Source organism: Rhinopithecus roxellana, chromosome 8 (assembly GCF_007565055.1).
Source record: "Rhinopithecus roxellana isolate Shanxi Qingling chromosome 8, ASM756505v1, whole genome shotgun sequence".
NCBI lineage: Eukaryota > Metazoa > Chordata > Mammalia > Primates > Cercopithecidae > Rhinopithecus > Rhinopithecus roxellana.
Genome location: NC_044556.1, coordinates 30,966,044 through 30,987,260, shown reverse-complemented (window position 1 = coordinate 30,987,260; position 21,217 = coordinate 30,966,044). Strand labels below are relative to the sequence as shown.

Here is a 21,217-nt window from a genome sequence, read left to right as displayed (position 1 = left end):
GGATGATGGAATGAGATTCTGTCTCAAAAAAAAAAAAAAAAAAAAAAAAAAAAAAAAATTAGCATGTGGTGCTTCTTTACCATGACATTTTCACAACTTTGCACAGCAAGTTTGTAGCTTTCTTGTAGTCTTTGCCTCTTATGGAAATATTTTCACTACCTTTTCCCAGACACACAGTGGGGTTAAGGGAACTAGACTGTCTTGCTGCAGATAAGTGCAAGCCACATGGCACCAAAATTATTTTTCTTTTGTGGATCCACAAGAGGAAAATTCCCTTGGCGTAGGCCTACCCATGGAACCTCCCGTTTGTTTTCAACTTACAATGGTTTCACCCATGTGATGAACTTAACAGAAAAGAAGGTTTTGCAGCATGACACTGGTACAAAAACAGACACGCAGATCAATGGAACAGAATAGTGAGCCCAGATATAAGGCCGCACACCTACAGCCATCTGATCTTTGACAAAGCTGACAAAAACAATGTGGAAAGGACTCCCTATTCAATAAATGGTGCTGGGATAACTGGCTAGCTACATGCAAAAGACTGAAACTGGACCCCTTCCATACACCATATACAAAAATCAACTTGAGATGGATTAAAGACTTAAATGTAAAACTCAAAACTATAAAAACCCTGGAAGACAGCCTAGGCAGTACCATTCTGGACATAGGAATTGGCAAAGATTTCAAGACAAAGATGCCAAAAGCAATTGCAACAAAAGCAACGACTGACAAATGAAATCTAATTAAACTAAAGAGCTTCTGTGCAACAAAAGGAACTATCAACGGAGTAAACGGACAACCTATACAATGGGAGAAAATATTTGCAAACTATGCATCTGACAAAGGTCTAATATTCAGCATCTATAAGGAACTTAAATTTACAAGAAAAAAACCCATTAAAAAGTGGGCAAAGGATATGAACACTGTTCAAAAGACATATAGGTGACCCACAAGCATATGAAAAAGGCTCAAAATCACTGATCATTAAAGAAATGCAAATCAAAACCACAATAAGGTACTATCTCACACCAATCAGAATGGCTATCTTTAAAAAGTCAAAAAATAACAGATGCTGGTGAGGCCGCAGGAAAAAGGGAAGGCTAATATTCCGCTGGTGGGAATGTATATTAGTTGAACCATTGTGGAAGACAGTGTGGTGATTCTTCAAAGACCTAAAAAACAGAACTACCATTTGACCCAGCAGTCCCATTACTAGGTATGCACCCAAAAGAATACGAGTCTATCATAAGGACACATGCACGTATATGTTCACTGCAGCACTATTCACAATAGCAAAGACATGGAATCAACCTAAATGCTCATCAATGGGAGACTGGATTAAAAAAAAATTGGCATATATATATATATATATATATATATATATGTATACACACACCACAGAATACTAAGCAGCCATAAAAAAGAATGAGATTATGTCTTTAGCAGGAACATGCATGGAGCTAGAGGCCATTATCCTTAGCAAACTAATGCAGGAACAGAAAACCAAATACTGCATGTTTTCACTTACAAGTGGGAGCTAAATGATGAGAACACACGGACACAAAGAGAGGAACAATAGGCACTACGCCTACTTGAGGGTAGAGGGTGGGAGGAGGGAGAGGAACAGAAAAAATAACTATTGGGTACTAGGCTTAGTACCTGGGTGATGAAATAATCTGTGTAACAGACCCCCTTGACATGAGTTTACCTATAATAAACCTGCACATGTACCCCAAACCTAAAAGTTAAAAAAGTTAGGGCCAGACACGGTGGCTCACGCCTGTGATCCCAGCACTTTGGGAGGCTGAGATGAGTGGATCACTTGAGGTCGGGAGTTCGAGACCACCCTGAACATGGAGAAACCCTGTCTCTACTTAAAAAAAAAAAATACAAAATTAGCTGGGCGTGGTGGCTCACGCCTGTAATCTAAGCTACTTGGGAGGCTGAGGCAGGAGAATCGCTTGAACTCGGGAGGTGGAGGTTGTAGTGAGCTGAGATCACGCCATTGCACTCCAGCCTGGGTAACAAGAGTGAAACTCTGTCTCAAAAAAAAAAAAAAAAAAAAAAAAGTTGGGTTTTGCTATGAGCCATTTCCAGAGTGCCATTATAATACTTCAGTGCCTCTTATTAGCATTACCATCTGCCTTATCTGTTTTTCATATTTTTGGAAATACATCATCGTTTTATAAATACCTGCTTCAGTTCACTTGGAGCTTAATAATTAATGGTTCCATAGCAAGGCATCATCTTACAACCACAGAATTTTCCCTAGATCATTAGGCTAGACAATTTCATGATTACACTAATCAAACCTGGAGTAAAGTGGTTAATAAACGATAAAAGGGGTTATCCAATGGTTAATAAATATAATTTGGGTTGGTTTTTGATAGGTTTTTCTTTTAACTACTGAGTAAGAAACTACTAATGTAAAATATTAGGTTGCATGTTGGAATGTATACAGCTATGTCTCCAAGTTTAATACTCAAAGAATCAAATTCTAGATTGTATCTATCTGTAAACCTATTTCTATAGCCAGTTGTTTTGTGTCTATTGCCAAGAAACAGGATTCTCTGCCTTGTGCAAATACTCTTTTATGTTTACTTCTTCTTGATTTTTAAAAATGTGATTGTGTCCTAACCTGTCCCAGGATGCTATTGCTGTAATATTGAATGTGTGTGAAAAGGGTGTATTTGTAGTTCCAGGTACAGTACCAATATGGCCTTGACTATGAATTTCAGCTATTTAAAAATTAAGTTAGAGGATTTTGGCAGAAGTAGTTATGTGTGTGATTGCTCCAATAGACTGGTTGGCATGTGATGCTGAGGTCTTGTCCTTTTAGCTGTCCCACAGGATAGATGTAAGCAATGTCACATTCATCATACTACGGGTGAAGGTTCATCGCTCCAACATGATGGTGGCAAATTTCAACAAGATAGCTCCCAGGGTGTTAAGTGAACAGTTCTTCAGCAAAAATGAGGTAGGAAGAAAAAATAGAATAACTGAATAATAAAATATCACATTCCATTGGCACTCTTCCTACGGGAAGAATTTTGTTATCTACCTTCTGAGTGGAATGTTACAGAAGATATTTTAAAATATTGAAACAAGCCTATGATTTTTATAATGTTGTTTTAAAATAATATTCCTTAAAATTAAAAAAAAAATGATGTAACAGTAAAAAAAAAAAAAAAAAAAAACAACTTTACAATCATCTTAGATCATAAGGACCATGACTAGGAGACTAGACCCCTGACAATTTCATAGAGCCAGCATTATCACCTTTATACAGCCTATTCCTGACTTCTTTTATATTAGGAAGAAATAAATTTCCACGTTATTTAATCCATTGGAAGTCCAGAGTTTTCTTTTAATTAGTTGAGCCTAATCCTACTTGATTTAACCATGATTGAAATAGTTTTTGAAGATGTCTAATTCTTTTTAATCTCCTTATAGTATTCAAATGAGAGTAAGACATATATTTTGCTCATCTTTTCACAGTAGACTGCTTTGCATCTAACAGACAATGTCTGCTCAACATAATCTTGATAAATGTTCAGTAGGTCTTTGCTCATAGCTCAAAGCACCTAGTATTTCATTTATATTTTCACTTGCACACAATCAAAAATCCAAAATATTTTCAATGTAATTTCTCCAAAACAGTTAGATTTATTAAGTAGATTCTCTTTTTTTTGGAGACGGAGTCCTGCTCTGTTGCCCAGGCTGCAGTGCAGTGGTGCCATCTCGTCTCACTGCAAACTTTGCTTCCCCAGTTCAAACGATTCTCCTGCTTCAGACTCCCGAGTAGCTGGGACTACAGGTGCTAACCACTATGCCCAGCTAATTTTTTTTGTACTTTTAGTAGAAATGAGGTTTTACCATGTTGGCCAGGCTGGTCTTGAACTCCTGACCTCATAATCTGCCCACCTTGGCCTCCCAAAGTGCTGGATTACAGGCATCAGCCACTGTGCCCGGTCAAGTAGACCCTCCTATGACTCTTATCAAGTAAGTGAATTAAAAGAAAAAAATTCTTACTGGAAAACCATTCACAGATGGGACCTTACATAATCACAATATTTTGTAAAGACTGATAAGTGGAAACTCCTCAAGAGCACTCTCTAGACATGCAAGGACAGGTTATTTCTATTCATCATCAAATTATTCAGATATCTACACAAATCATTCCTTCAAATACAGCAACTGCAGAATTTTAATAAATTCTGGGGCTAAAATTATATTTACCTTCTGGGAAGCGAGATGTTCTAGAAATGTTTGTAATATTTCTCACACTATCACTTAAATCCTACATCATTTTCAGAAGCTGATTTTCACCCTATACTATACCTTACATATTAAAAGAGTAAGTTTAAAGGAAACTTTTGGAAAACAGTTTAATGTTAACCAGATATGTTAAAATCTCATAATTTGGATTATTATCTTCCTTTGTCAAAAACAGCAGTATCAGCTGGGTGTGGTGGCTCACACCTGTAATCCCAGCACTTGGGAAGGCCGAGGCTAATGGATCACCAGAGGTCAGGAGTTCGAGACCAACCTGACCAACATGGCGAAACCCCGAATCTTCTAAAAATACAAAAAAATTAGCCAGGTATGATGACGCATGCCTGTAATCTCAACTACTTGGGAGGCTGAGGCAGGAGAATCACTTGAACCTGGGAGGTGGAGGATGCAGTGAGCCGAGATTGCGCCATTGCACTCCAGCCTAGGTGACAAGAGCGAAACTCTGTCTCAAAAAAAGAAAAAAAAACAAAAACAAAAAACCAAGCAGTATCTTAAAAGTAGCATCATATAAATCCCTTATCTAGGACTTGTCTATCCCTTAAAATATTGATCACAGTTTCAAGCAACAGTCAACTATTTCAATTCTACAAAATGCTAGAATCCAAACACAGAGAACAGAGCACAACAAACCTTAACAATTCATTAGCTGTGTGATTTGAGGCAAGTTACTTAACCTCTTTGATTTCTTGATCTTCAAAATGGAGACAGAAGTACAATCTATTCCTATGGCTATTGTGAGGATTAAATGAATAAATTTATGTAAAGCCCTCAGGAAAGTATACGACACATAGGGAGTATTATATGAGTGTTTGCTTATATCATTATAATCATTGCTATTATTAATTGAAGGCTCAATGTTCCAAAGGCAAAACAAGTCAAAAAATCCCTTCATTTTGTAGATTAAAATAATTTATATAATATTAAAAGTTGATTAAAGAGCATTTGCTTTAATATTACAAAAGGTTACACAAGCTAAATGAAATACTTTTTTCTGGAGTCATCTAACAAAGACTGTGCTCAAAACTCTCTTGATCTCATAACCTAGTAGTTCTGTAATTTGACAAACACAGGACTTGGTGGCAGATATGAAATTTAAGCCCTGCTATATTCATTTTAAATTCCAATTTATTGCTCATGCTTCTGACTTCATCACGGGAAATGTCTATTTGTGGATTAGGTTCAAAATTCACCAAATACATATAAAAAAATCTTCAGAATATACTTGATTAACAAATAAGCCATAAAACCAAATTTGAAACCTGTCATGAACTAAAAAATAAAAACAGGAAGTACCTGAGATTCATGTGGAATGAAGGAAATATTTATTTCTTTACATCTTCTTATTGACTTGGAGCAAGAAGCCTTAATTTTGTTAAAGAGATTATCAGGGCAAACTGAGGGGAAAAAAAAACCAAAGTATATAGTTACATCTAGATCTTTATTCCTTTTAAATAAATCATTCCAACGTCCAAGAATAGTTATACATAATTACTGGCTTTCAGAGAGTTATTTATTATGAGGACATAAATAATATATAAATGTTGTTATTTGCTTTACAAAAGATATATCCCAGTCAAAAGGACTATAACAGAAATTCCATTTTTCCCATTCACATCCACCATAACCTCAGATGTATTTTCTTAAAAATCTGCTAACAGAGAAAACTGAAATTGTTAGGAAGAAAAATCATGTCCAAACTTATGACTTAAAAAACAGCAGCACTTTCAGGACATCTTAGAAATTTATACCACTTTTCCAAATTGCCACTAAGTGATCCATACTACAACCATACAACACAAATCGTTAATTTTTCCTTCAATTAAAGGCAGCTTTCTAACATTAGAGAATTCTAAGACACTATAATACTAAGTTTTGGAACTCAGAGCCAGTGTTTTTCCCCTTTCATCAAAGAGTTTATCATACATTCCATTAGATCTAGGTTGGAATACCAACCACTGGCTCCTAGTATCTTTTAACATGATATTCTTTAGCCTTAAGATTCCTTAGGTTAAAAGAGGGTTCACATTCATTAAATTTCATCAATTCCATAAACATGATGCTCTGTATAAGGTTACATAACAAATACTTATGGTGTGACATTTTTAAAATCCAAACTATTAGGTATGAGATAAAAATTCATAGGAAAAATGATATACTACTTAAAGTGAGGACCTCTAATAGCAGAGACCAAGACTTAACTTAGGCCGGGCGCGGTGGCTCAAGCCTGTAATCCCAGCACTTTGGGAGGCTGAGACGGACGGATCACGAGGTCAGGAGATTGAGACCATCCTGGCTAACATGGTGAAACCCCGTCTCTACTAAAAAATACAAAAAACTAGCCGGGCGAGGTGGCGGGCACCTGTAGTCCCAGCTACTTGGGAGGCTGAGGCAGGAGAATGGCATAAACCCGGGAGGCGGAGCTTGCAGTGAGCTGAGATCCGGCCACTGCACTCCAGCCTGGGCGACAGAGCGAGACTCCGTCTCAAAAAAAAAAAAAAAAAAAAAAAAAAAAAAAAAAAGACTTAACTCAGATAAATGATATTTTTATTTTGAAGTATATTATATAACATATAACATAAGACAGAATTGTATGTGTCTTTGGACTTCTCTGTGATTCTTTAGCTACCAGTTTTCTATGTGATCACATGGCAGAGTAAGATAAATGTCACAGATTTTCTCCCTTCATATCTGCCAAACAGATGTCTGTTTTCTTCAGTGCCCTCTCAAAAGGTCTTTGTTTTTTACAAGAGAATCAAATCCCTAACTGAAACAGTGATTAAAAATATTTCTTCCTGTCACCATCACAGGATTTGAGGGCTAGCCCTCTCCACCCATCCCTCTCATCCCCAGCAAAATGATTGTCTTTTGAAAGCAGTTGGGAACAGTTTCTTTTAATTTTCAATCACCTTAGTATGAATTAGGATAGATATAATCTTGTATTTTTAGATTCTTTCTAGCCTAATTAGAATAAATGATAAATAGAAAATCACCAGGACTGAAACAATATTATAAAAAGTAGATACTTTAATGACATTTTGGGCTGGATGATTTTTAAAAAGTCAACAGTTTAAAACTAATGGGATTTTAAACAATGAAGCAATAACTTTTTAAAAGACTTACAGTCAGTGAAGTAAATATATGCTGCTTTATACTTGTTCTCCGATTTACTTGCAAAATCATGTAAGAAACAATCTACAGACTTAAAAAAGATTAGATGTTAATACACATTTTATTAAATATTAATTTAAATATGTTACCTTTTGAAATGACTAAGATTATTTTATTTCAGTGATAAAATAAAACCTTACTGGCTAAAAGTTTAATTTATAAACTGATTTTTTAAGATGCTATATTCTCCAGCCAGTGATAGCTACTAAGGTAGTAAGGTAATATTAACCAGTTTTGGTTTTGGAAAAAAAAAAAGAGTAAGGTAATGAGTAAGGTAATATATATGAACAGGATGCTCTTATTGGCAATGAAGAGGTCTAGGAAAACTGAAACAACATATTAGACAAGACTATTGGAAGATAACAGATTAAGGAACTAGAAACCAACATACTGTAAGTATCAACTACATGGATAACGAAACCACCAAGACTTATGACTGGAGAAGTGCTGAAGTGAGAGACAGTGAGTGAGGAGCTTAAACTATCAAGTGATTAGAAAGACCCAAAGCTTGGTAGGTGACTGTAAGAATGAGGAATATACAATTTTGTATCTTGCTTTTGTCACTTAACATTCAAAATGAACATTTATCTAGGTCACTAACAATCCCTAGAAAAATTATTTTTAATGGCCACATGGGTTTTCATTTATTTATCATTTTATTCATATATTTCATTCAGATATCATCATATGGCCTATTATTTATTAATGCTAAAATTTAATTAGATTTATTTACTGCTAGAAACTTAGCTAGACCATTTATTTATTTCCTAACAATAAACTCTAAAATATAAAACATTTTTTAAGGTTCTTGATAAAAAATTACAAACTATTTTCCAAAAAGGCTGTATCAATCTATACTCCCACTAGCAGTATATGGCAGTTTCTGCTCCATTATCCACTGATAACCAGAATAGTCAGAATGCACACACACATACACACCCATATATATATTTTAAATCCCTCTGTTAATTTGCTAGGTGAAAAATGGAGCTTTTAAGTTGCATTTTTTTTCCAATCATGAATTTTTCTCTCATAGAATTATATTACAGATAAGATATAAAACGTCATTAAAACCCACTAGCAGCCAACATGTAGAGACTAAAAAGTGAGTATCAGTTTTTGTTTTTTTTTAAATGTCTGCTAGAGTTTTTTAGAAGTGAAATGAAACAGAGATTGCCAAATTAACATTCTACATGGGAATAAGTGAGAGATCAGGTTTTCAAAAATGCATTCTCAGATATTGTACAGAATAAAGAAATCTGATAATTTGACTCTAAAAGATTGGCATCAAGTATGAGTTAGGTCATAGAGTCAGATTATAAACTAAAGACTTTCCTTTCACATAAAATATATATATACACACACATATATATCCATCTTCATATATACATACAAATATGCTATGGGAAAGTCACTGAGATAAAGAAGTAATCCAAGACTATAGATTATTTCTTTTACCTACATTACCATCCCCCCAAAAGGTAGAGTTCAATAGGAACTGCATGAAAAACAAAACATGCAAAGAAATGTTATTTTATACAACTTAATTCTGCTTTCACATATGGGGAAAAAAGGAATTCTTTTACTTATACATTCTCATTGGGAAGAATGCAAATAATCTTCTAACACAGAAAAAACTTTCCTAAGCAAACTAGTTTATGGCAATATTTTTCTACTAAAGGGTACTTCATTATTTTGAATTTTCTATTAGTAAACCATAACAATGGTGAAATATTGATGAACCTACTTTTTAAGGCCTCAAAATACTCACCTTTGATGTCGGAGTGATGAAATAAAGAGCTTTCATTTGTCTGACAGGTTCACGATTCTTATAAATATTCTCTACAACTAACAAGAAAAAAGGTCATTTTATATAACCAAATATTTATACACTTAAAATAATTTTTAAATAAACTTTATTGTATTTTCCATTTATAATAATATGAAAATACATTTACAAATAATATGAAAACAAAAATATTTACTGGGTTTAACATTTTCTTTGTCTTCATTGGATACATTTTAAAATCCTGAAAAATGAAAATTCTTCATTTTCTTACATAAACAATGTAAGAAAGTATTCATTTCTTAAATGAATAATTCATTTTCTTACATGAATTATTCATTAAAATTCATAATAACCTCGCAAGTATTTTACAAATGAGAAAACTGAGGCTTAAAGAAGTAACTTATCCAATCACACAGTTAGGAAGTGGAACAGGCAGGCTTCTAACCCAGATTTGACTCCAGAGCCCAAGTTTTCACCTGCCACAGTGCTGTTTAAATAAATTGCCAATTAACTCCTATTCTTTTAAAACCACATGTAAATATTCATAAAGTACATTTTCAGCAACAGAACGTCGCTAGAATTTAGTCAATTATATTTTTAATTATGGAAATTAAGCTGTTTATAAGATTACCTAAAGTGAATATAAAGTTAATAAACTTTGTCAAATTATTTAAAGCTACATATATATTTCTTAAAACTAATTTAAAGTATCCTTCAACAAATCCAGAGAACCATCTTTCAAGATTCATGTTGACAAAGGGCCTAAAAAGAATTAACATTAATGTGACTGGCAAGAGAGGTTACTGTTGGACTTACCTTTTAAATTTGGTGATTTCCTTTTCTCATTCCTGAATGTATATTAGTAATGTATAGGTTTATCATAACTACTACTAGACAATCAAATAATATTTCCAAGAAAAAATTTAATCTTTTTCTCTTCATTCTCAACTATTATAATTTTACTTGAAAAAATTAAGGTTTAATCTGTGCTCATTTATTTCAATTGTTCAATGCTCAGAACGGAGTGTCTTACAGTCATGCTATACATACTATTTTGTTTGGTGAATAATGTACATGTTAAAACACTGAAAATACTGTGATAGATATGATTTAGAACTCAGGCTCTGAGAATATTCTGAAATCTCTTTATTAATAACAGAAAGTGGCACTTCTCCATTCACCGAAAAGTATACATCTATCAAAAAACCAAAAAAACAAAGAGAAAGGTCTTTAATAGTGAAAAAGAATAATCTAACTCCCAATCTGTCTTTCATTTTTGATTTATTTTTTTGAAATAAGGTCCGTTTTGTCACCCAGGCTGGAGTGTAGTGGCATAATCAGGGCTTACTGCAGCCTTGACTTCCCTGAAGCAATCCTCTTGCCTCAGTTCTCCAAGTAGCTGGGACTACAGGTATGTACCACCACACTTGGTTAATTTTTTTGGATTTAGTAGAGACAAAGTCTCACTATATTGCCCAGGCTGGTCTTGAACTCCTGAGCTCAAGTGATCTTCCTGCCTCAGCTTCCCAAAGCGCTGGGATTACAGGCATGAGTCATTGTATCCAGCTTCAGTCTATTTTTTTTAAGGTTTTTACACTTGACTTTATTCTCCACTCAAGTAGCAAATCCTGACAGAGCATTTTTTTCCCAATTTTTTTTTAATCCCAAGACACTACTAAATATTTTCATGAATGACCTGAATGACAACAGAAAGTCTGACTGCTGAACATGCCAATGCCCAGTTTCAAAGAGGGATTTTCAGGAGGGCTAATGTGGAACTCAAAAGGACTGTTTTGAGTTTAAGTTAGAAGATATGACTACAATTAAACCATAGCAAACTTAGGTGGGTCTGGAGGATATCAAAGGTATCCCACAGCAGCAAGCTCTATGATATACAGTCCTATGAAACGCTTCTCAAAAATAGCTTTCTGTGGCCAAATAAGTTAAGAAAACTGAATACTATCATTTTACCCAGGGGATCTACTTATACCTTGGCATATAAAGACTCTGTTTGTTTGTTTGTTTGTTTTTGAGACGGAGTTTTTTGAGACGGAGTCTCGCTCTGTCGCCCAGGCTGGAGTACAGTGGCCGGATCTCAGCTCACTGCAAGCTCCGCCTCCCGGGTTTACGCCATTCTCCTGCCTCAGCCTAGACTCTGAAGTCCTAAAGAAAGCTGTTGAGCTCTGCTTAATACTGTTTCCTAAATGTACTGCCACAGAATCCCTTCCTTGAAGAATATCTATTAATACTGAGCATTCAGTAAGAAACGATGGTCTACAAAATGCAATAAAACCTCCCTACAGTGCATAACAGCTCTGCAGTTCCACAGAGCTTTTATGTGTTATCAAATGGTTCTCACCCTAGTTTCACAACAGAATGACCTTTCGGAACTTAAAAAACTTAAGTGGTTTAATCAATATTTCACTTATTCAGTAGAAAAATCAAGGCTTCAATTTTCTAATTTCTAGTTTAGAGCTTTTTACACTGAGGGTCAGAAAGACCACAAATTGAATATATAATCAACAATAAAGGTTATTTTATGGCTGGGCATGGTGGCTCACACCTGTAATCCCAGCACTTTGAGAGGCCAAGGTAAGTGGATTACTTGAACCCAGGAGTTTGAGACCATCCTGGGCAACACGGTGAAACTCTATTTCTATCCGAGAAAATACGCAGATTAGCTGGGTGTGGTGGTGTGTGCCTGTAGTCTCAGCTACTTGGGAGACTGAGATGGGAGGACTGTTTGAACCCCGGAGGAGAAGGCTGCAGTGAGCCAAAATCACACCACTGCACTCCAGCCTGGGTGACAGAAGGAGACCCTGTCTCAAAAAAAGAGAGATTATTTTATGTATAAACATCAAAACATAAATATGATACGGTCAGACTTTCTTGAAAATTACTGGGTATTCTTTTGAACTTCATTAAGTTAGGAGTAACAGACAGTACATAAACTACATTAGGATTCAAAATATAAATGAATTATGTTTCACTTGGAGCCTCAGATTCCTCATTAGAAATGAGAGTATTTGATATCTATCTTCATAGGGTTATTATGAAGATCAAATTTTAATAAGTGAGTTAAAGGATGAATTAAGGATAACACGATTATGAATGTTACAAGATATTACTATTTTCCTCAATAGGTAATATAGATTAATATCTCAATAACATAATCCTGCCTAGAAGAAGATACCTTCTTGTGACATTATGATTTTTTTTCAGAATCTGTAAGTATTTCAAATTTTCATACTAAAACTGATTTAAACTTATAATTATTTGCCTCCTTTCTGGTAATAAAGATAAATTTACAAAGTAAGCATTATGCATTTGTAAATATGTACAAGTTAATTTTATGACATAAATCTTGATATCCACTTTAAAGCAATACATGAAACCATAAACTAAATCAAAACACTGAAGTAAAGCTTGTGTATCAATACACAAAACTGTTTTATATATATATATATATATATATATATATATGAGCAAAACATTTAAAGAACCTCTACAAGGCAACTGAGTTAGGCTTGGTTAGGGGTCTTAATTATATGTCTCAGCTGAGGAAAAAAAAAACTGACAGAAGATTCAGAGAAAAGAATGTTAAATCTAATTGTTATGGCTACAGTAATTTTAAAAAAATAAGCTCCTTAGAAACGCAATTACTAACTAAAATTTAATACTTCAGATCTCCCCCAATTACAATTAAAAAGTGTTCATGCCAAGAATAACACTTACCAGTAACACCTTCTTCTAGAAGATCTGTCATTTTGCAACATGATGCCAAAAGCTTAGTGGTAAATTCATCTAAAAGCATTATCTTAAAACAAACACAAATTAAAAAATACTGTAAGCATCCTATTACCAAGAATGAAAAAAAGAATTTTATCCATTAAACTTTATAAAGCCTTTTATAACATAAAATATCAGGACAGTAGGCAAAATGATCTCATTTTTTATCCTGCACAATCTAGAGATTTTTCTCAATATACATGCATATAGTATTGTACATAAGTAAGCAAACAGAAATATTTCTAATTTGAAGCACAGAGCTTACTCATTTTAAATGACATTATGTTTAACATCAAATTTTCTTAAAATTACAATTGTCACTTGTAGAACAATTATTGCACAGAGCACAGTTTTAAGCAATTTCCATGGATTAATTCACCTCATATTTACAATTACCATATGAGGTATTACCATCACCATTTTTATAAACAAGGAAACGGGGGCAGAGAGAGGTCAAGTAACTTGCGCAAGGAGCCAAGCTATTAAGTGGTGAAGATAGTATTCAGAGCCAAGCAATGTGATTCCACACCCTATATAGTCATCCCTCAGTATCCATGGGGGTTCGAGGACCCCTATGTATACCAAAACTCCATGGATACTCAAATCTCTTACATAAAATAGTGTAGTATTTGCATGTAACCTACACATATCCTTCCACATACATCAAATCATCTTCAGATTACTTATACTAGAATACCTAACACCATGTAAATACTATGTAGTTTTTACACTGTATTGTTTTTAAAGTTTGTATTATTTTTTATAAGAGCAAGGTATGCAAATTCTACCTTCCATTCACCTTCTTTCTTGCAGTCATCAAACACTGTTGCTTTTATCTCTGTTTAAAAAAGAAAGGAATTACTTAGGAATTAAATCAACAGAAACATAGTAATTCAAACAGTCCAAAATGGCTAAGGAAAAATCCAATTTGAAATTTGTTAAACTACATAAAAAGCATACATATTTGTTAAACCCTATGGAAAAATCCAATTCTAATACCTAGCCTATACAGTACATTTCAACTGTAATCAATTTTTTAACTTTAAAAGGTATTATAAAAAGGGTTAATACATTTAAGTACATGAACATACCGAGAAAATATTTCTAAAAGTATTACCTGATTTGGTTTTTCCTATTCTACTTAAATCCCAAGTAAAACAAGATTAAAACAAAAAACCCACAGGAACATCCTGAAGTTGCCCATTGCTAAATTATATCTGCCAATCAAATCTGCATAAACATTTTTCATACTGATTTACTACATTACGCTTTTCAACAATACATATCACAGCATTTGGATACCAATATTCAATCTTGATTTATAATCAATAAATATTATGTTCCTTACAATGATTTTCAAAATTATCTAAATATGTTTTAAAAATTAGTTCACTGATTTAAAAACATTTTCCATTATGTATTAAATAACGCATGTAGACAATTTACACAAATATCTGTTCTACTTAAAACAATTTCCCACACTTACTATGTTTTATTAATGTTCAACTGATTTTAAAATCAGTAGTAATACATAGTAATACATAAAATATAATTAAAATATAAATTATAGTAACCTGTTTTTCATTAATTCTTGTTAATGAGATGGTTAGTTCATTAACTTAAGCTTTTCCATTTCCTAATTTATATTTAAGTTAATGCTTTTGGGAAATTTATCAACAAGTTTTTGATAACAAGTGATGTTAAAAAATGACAGCTCTTCTATCAGAAGGTATAAATAATAATAGTTAGTGTGGTACAATAAAAAATTTTGGTTTTTACCCCCAGTTCCTGGCACAGAGCCCCTAAAGACCTTTGAATCTCCTGAGTGGTAAGTGTCTCTCCATCTGCAAATGAAATGACTCTTGGGTGAGGGGCCCCTACATAGCTTTAGATTGAGGGCTGGTCACCAGACCAAGCCATTAGGGTTGGAACCTTCAGCCCTACCCCAGGACCTCCGGGAAAGGAAGAGGGACTGGAGACTGAGTTCGATCACCAGTGATTCAATCAGTCATGCTTATATAATGAAGCCTCCATAAAAATCCCTTGAGAGTTTGGAGAGCTTCCAAGGTGGTAAACAAACCATGTGCCAGGAGGGTGAGACACCCAACTCCATGTGGATAGAAGCACCTATGCTTAGGACCTTTTTGGACCTTACCCTATGTACGTCTCCACCTGGCTGTTCATTTATATCTTTTGTAATAAACTGGTAGTAAGTAAAGTGTTTTCTGAAGTTCTGTGAGCCATTCTAGCAAATTAATGAACCTGAAAGGGAAGGGGGATTGTGGGAATTCCTGACTTTGTAGCCAAGCCAGACGGAAGTGTAGGTCTAGGGACTTGGTACTGGCATTTGAAGTGAAGGCACTATTGTGAGACTGAGCCCTTAAACCTGCGGAGTCTGACACTAACTAGTAGTGTTCCTAGCTAACTAGTTCCTAACTAACTGGATATCCTACAATTCATTTCAATTCTGACACTAATACAGTTGGGGTCCAGAGGTGGATGGAGAACTGGTTGGTGTGAGGGGGGAACAAAACATATATTTGGTTTCAGAAATGTTAGTAAAAGCAATTCAGTTATTTATAGTCATTTTCAGAATTGTGATCTGGAAGGTTTTATTGTGACTGGGAAGATTTGAAAGTGTTAAGAAATATCAACTGAGATAATTATATATTGTCTGCTAGGAGGATTATAGTGTTATATGAGAATTATGGTGAAAGTCTGAAATATTTAACCATAATTTAAGCCAAAAGCACTGGCTTCTAAAACCCTACAGGCAAAAATAAAGGATTTTCTCAGGTAGAGCTCAGATACAGAAATATTATGCTGCTTTTCCTTTCAAAGCTTGCTTCGTTCTTTACACCTCAAACAAGCTGAAAATTGAAGACATTTGCTTGTTTTTATCAGATTTATTTCTGTCTTTCTCTTAAGAAATGAATGCTCATGGATGTATGATAGAGTAGATTGGAGAAAAGCTCCCTAAACACAAGTCTTCTCATTATAGTCTTTGAAACCTTAGAACTGCATTGTCCTAGATGGTGGAAACCAGACACATCTGGCTACTGAGCACCTGAAATGCAGCTAGTCTGAACTGAGATATCCTGTAAGTATAGAATACACATGAGACTTCAAAAACCTTAGTACAAAAAAAGGAATGTAAAAAACTTACTAGGTCAAATATAATATATTAATTTGACTTTTTTCTTTTTACCTTTTTTTTGAGACGGAGTCTCACTCTGTCGCCGGGGCTGGAGTGCAGTGGCCGGATCTCAGCTCACTGCAAGCTCCGCCTCCCGGGTTCACGCCATTCTCCTGCCTCAGCCTCCTGAGTAGCTGGGACTACAGGCGCCCACCACCTCGCCCGGCTAGTTTTTTGTATTTTTTAGTAGAGACGAGGTTTCACAGTGTTAGCCAGGATGGTCTCGATCTCCTGACCTCGTGATCCACCCGTCTCGGCCTCCCAAAGTGCTGGGATTACAGGCTTGAGCCACCGCGCCCGGCCCTTTCTTTTTACCTTTTTATGTGACTACTAGAAAATTTAAAATTACATATGTAGCTTGCTTTAAATTTCTAGTGATAGAACTGTCTTGGAATCTGAAGATACTTAGATCTATCTGTGTCTGCCAGAGGAAAAAAAAAAAAAAAAGAATCTGAAGATACCTAAAGAGTCAGTGTTATTGCCTTAAAGAAATAACTAGTTTTATGGAGACAGTAACGGCATCCATGAAAAGTGACACAGTCACAGGTAGATATGTTTAGAGAGGAGTCAAAGCAAATCATATCGACAAATACTATAGAACTAAGGAGGCATTTCCTCTAAATACTAATGAAAATCATTTGACCTTATATCCCTTTCTCTAGCATCCTAAATATGGATATACCTCAAGACTCAATTCTCTTACCTTTGCTCTGCTTGTTCTCAGAGCAAAGGTAAGAGAATTTGCTCCTGTGGCTGGTCTCCTCAGACCATATTCATCATCCAAGTTTCATCTATCATATTAGTCTTTCAATTTTTGACAATCTTACAGCCCTTCTCTCTCTGAACATCATTTGATTATACAATACAGATACAAGCAGCTACACGTCTCAAGGTGAGATTACAGCACCCTGAAAACTACTTTAGACTTATTTCTCTAAGTATTATTGTCATTTTCTTAGTCATTGTCTTTGTCTGTTTCCTCCTTTCCCTACACCCACCTATTAGGCATATTGATTGTTCTCTCTGGTAGCTGTTATTTTTCATTACCACTGTCACCCAGCATCAACTTGATTCTTCACTCTCACTGAAGTATTGCAAAAGAATCCTATCTGGATTTCCTGCTTTCCACCTCCAACACCTTTGCTATTTCAATCCATTCTTCACTCTGCTGTCAGAGTCACCCTCCTGAAATACAACTGTTTGATTATATTAATACACACCTCGAAATTCCCTCAAATGCTCACTCTTGCTTACAGAATAAAATCTAAACTATACTATTTAACATACTCCACTGACTGGCTTCTACCTAATCTCTAAATCAATCTTCCACTAGTCCAAATGCTACCCAGATAATAACTTTAGTTTGTTTTTGTTTTTTGAGACTGTCATGCTCTGTCATCCAGGCTGAAGTGAGTGGCATGATCACTGCTCACTGCAGCCTCAACTTCCCAGGCTCCAGCGATCCTCCCACTTCAGCCTCCTAAGTAGCTGGGACCACAGGCATGCGTTACCACACCTGGCTAACTTTTGTATTTTTGATAGAGATGGAGTTTCACCATGTTGCTCAGGCTGGTCTCGAACTCCTGAGCTCAAGCGATCCACCTGCTTTGGCCTCCCAAAGCGCTGCAATTACAGGCATGAGCCACTGTGCCCGGGCTTATGCTAGCTATTTATTTATTCAGAGTCAGGGTCTTGCTCTGTCACCCAGGCTGGAGTGCAGTGGCACAATCAATGTCCACTGCAGCCTCAGCCTCCTGGGCTGAAGGGATCCTCCTGCCTCAGCCTCCCATGTAGCTGGGAACACAGGTGAAAGTCACCAAACATGGTTAATTTTAAAATTTTTTGTAGAGATGGGGTCTCATTTTGTTGCCCATGTTGGTCTCGAACTCCAGGGCTCGAGAGATCATCCCACCTTGGACTCTCAAAGTGCTAGGATTACAGGCATGAGCCATAGTACCTGGCTTACAATTTTTATATAATCTTTTCTATGGCATCTGAGTTACCAGTTACTTTTTTAAAGTCTAACCCATACTATCCTATATTTGCTCCACATTTTATTGCCTTACTTTTTATATTTTAGATCTTTAATATATATGAGTTTTAAAATTTGCTGGAGATGGACTAAGATCATGCCTAAGTATATAAAAGAGGAGCAAGAAAGCACAATTAAAAAAAAAAAAAAGATGTCAGGCAAAAAGCCTTAAATGAAAATCTAATAGTAAATATTTATGTCCCAAACAAAACAACATAAAAGAAAACTATGGCATCAGAGAAAACTACCAGGAATGCAAGCAGAAATAAAGAAAATATAACAAAGTGAAGATCTAAAAAATGGAATCACGGAGAATTCAAGCTGAAAAAAACATGTTAAAGAAAATGTAGTCCAAACTCCTCATGGTTTAAGTTAGGAAACAGAAGTATAACCTGGACTAGAAATCAAGTCTTACAATGATTATTTCAGTATGGAGAAATAATAAACCAAGCTTCTATAGTGTATCATAACAATGTTTTTGAAAATCAAATAGCAAAAGTAAAAAAATCAGATTTATAGGCCATAAGGGAAATTATATTCTCAGAAAACTAAAACATGGCCGGGCACGGTGGCTCACGCCTGTAATCCCAGCATTTTGCGAGGCCAAGGCGGGCAGATCATGAGGTCAGGAGTTCGAGACCAGCCTGACCAACATGGTGAAACCCTGTCTCTACTAATAATACAAAAATTAGCCAAGTGTGGTGGCGCTCACCTGTAGTCCCAGCTACTTGGGACGCTGACGCAGGAGAACCACTTGAACCCAGGAGGCAGCGGTTGCAGTGAGCAGAGATCAAGCCATTGCACTCCAGCCTGGGCAACAAAGCGAGACTCCACCTCAAAAAGAGAGAAAAAAAAGAGGCCACATGCAGTGGCTCATGCCTGTAATCCCTGCACTTTGGGAGGCCAAGGTGGGCAGATCATGAAGTCAGGAGATCAAGACCATCCTGGCCAACACGGTGAAACCCCATCTCTACTAAAAATACAAAACTTAGCTGGGCGTGGTAGCATGTGCCTGTAATCCCAGCTACTCAGGAGGCTGAGGCAGAGGAATCACTTGAACCCAGGAGGCAGAGGTTGCAGTGAGCAGAGATCAGGCCATTGCACTCCAGCCTGGGGAACAGAGCGAGTAATCCATCTCAAAAAAAGAAAAAAAAAAAAGGCCACATGCAGTGGCTCATGCCTGTAATCCCTGCACTTTGGGAGGCCAAGGTGGGCAGATCATGAAGTCAAGAGATCAAGGCCATCCTGGCCAACACGGTGAAACCCCATCTCTACTAAAAATACAAAACTTAGCTGGGTGTGGTACCATGTGCCTGTAATCCCAGCTACTCGGGAGGCTGAGGCAGGAGAATTGCTTGAACCAGGGAAGAAGTTGCAGTGAGCCTACACCACGCCACTGCACTCCAGCCTGGCAACAGAGAGAGACTCTGTCTCAAAAAAAAAAAAAAAAAAAAAAAAAGAAAAAGAAAAGAAAACTAAAACATGTTATTAAATTCCTAATTATGATTCCAACAGATTCTGCCTCTGGCCCAGATTATTCAGTGAACAGATACGAATCTTTATAAAAGCAAACCCAGGGGCCTGGGGCAGGAAACCAAAGCAATAATCATCACAAATCAGCTGAACAAAAACAGACTGAACTGTGAATGGGAAAGACCACCCAGGAGCTTTCAAGATATAATGATCAAAAATTGTATGAAAGCAGAATATATAAAAACTAAGGACTGGCCGGGCGCGGTGGCTCACACCTGTAATCCCAGCACTTTGGGAGGCTGAGGCTGGTGGATCACGAAGGTCAAGAGATCGAGACCACCCTGGCCAACGTGGTGAAACCTCGTCTCTACTAAAAATACAAAAATGTGCTGGGCGTGGTGGCACATGCCTGTAATCTCAGCTACTCGGGAGGCTGAGGGAGGAGAATCGCTCATTCTCCTCCCTCAGTGAGCAGAGATCACGCCATTCCACTCTAGCCTGGCAACAGAGCAAGACTCCATCTCAAAAACAAAACAAAACAAAAAACACATACACAAAAAACTAAGGACTACTGTATAACCAACTAAATAGATACAAAAGTAAATACTAAAGCAATTATTTCTAGGTAGAAATGTAGTAAATTGAAGACTTATTCTTGTTTTTTGAGACAGGGTCTCACTCTGTGGCCCAGGCTGGAGCGCAGTGGTGCAATCTTGGCTCACTGCAACCTCCACCTCCCAAGTTCAAGCGATCCTCCTACCTCAGCCTCCCAAAGAGTTGGGACTACAGGTGCACACAATTCAATATTTATTATTGAAGAAAACACTACAACAAAGGGCATGGAGGATTTCTCGTAAACATAATAGTGTAAGGGTAAAAAGGCACCATTATAAAATTATTTGGTGGTGATATAAGTCAGAATACTGGTTACTCTAGGGGAGAGGGTAGAGCTTGAACTGGGAAAGGCCATAGGGTGCTTGGAAACATTCTTTTATTGTGATCTGGATGGTAGTTACATGGGTAAAAAACTCATCCAGCTGTGCACTTATCATTAGTGCACTTCACACTAACATTACACTTAATTAAATCTTAGAGTAATTTATCTTCAAAATAGGAACAAGAAAATCGCATCCTCTCAGCACTGTTTAATAGAATGCCAAAAATGCTAGTGACTGCTCTTTGAAAAAGAAGGAGAAAATACCATTTTTAATGGTTTCCCACTGCCTACAGAATGTCTACATAATACAGCAACCAGGCCCTTCACAATCTGGCTCCAAACTACTTTTTGGTCTATGTCCCCCTATCCCTTGCAATGAATACCCTGTACTCGATCAAAAGGAATTGTTCCCTCTTCCATAATCAACCACTTACTTTGTCACCTTTGGGGTCTGACATAGGTTTATTTCCCTCTGCCTGTCAAAATCCTACTATCTTTCAAGAAACATCTTATATGTCACTTCCTCTTGAGCCT

At 36.1% G+C, this 21,217-nt stretch overlaps 1 protein-coding gene across 3 annotated transcripts in view; it reads right to left on the bottom strand.

The window, feature by feature from the left end:
- The window catches only part of STXBP3 (syntaxin binding protein 3), a 62,184-nt gene that overhangs the window by 38,845 nt on the left and 2,122 nt on the right, over positions 1 to 21,217 (bottom strand). For 2 of the 3 annotated variants that reach the window (XR_004058852.1, XM_010372929.1), the window contains exons 2-6: positions 13,834 to 13,883; positions 12,992 to 13,073; positions 9,239 to 9,315; positions 7,420 to 7,498; positions 5,593 to 5,693 (exon numbers count right to left, since the gene is read on the bottom strand). Coding sequence is in view for 2 of the 3 variants with exons in the window: in XM_010372929.1 (XP_010371231.1) it covers positions 5,593 to 5,693; positions 7,420 to 7,498; positions 9,239 to 9,315; positions 12,992 to 13,073; positions 13,834 to 13,883 (389 nt within the window). In the remaining variant the exon portion in view is untranslated. The remainder of the gene's footprint in view (positions 1 to 5,592; positions 5,694 to 7,419; positions 7,499 to 9,238; positions 9,316 to 12,991; positions 13,074 to 13,833; positions 13,884 to 21,217) is intronic. The other variant, XM_010372936.2, reaches the window with a different exon arrangement.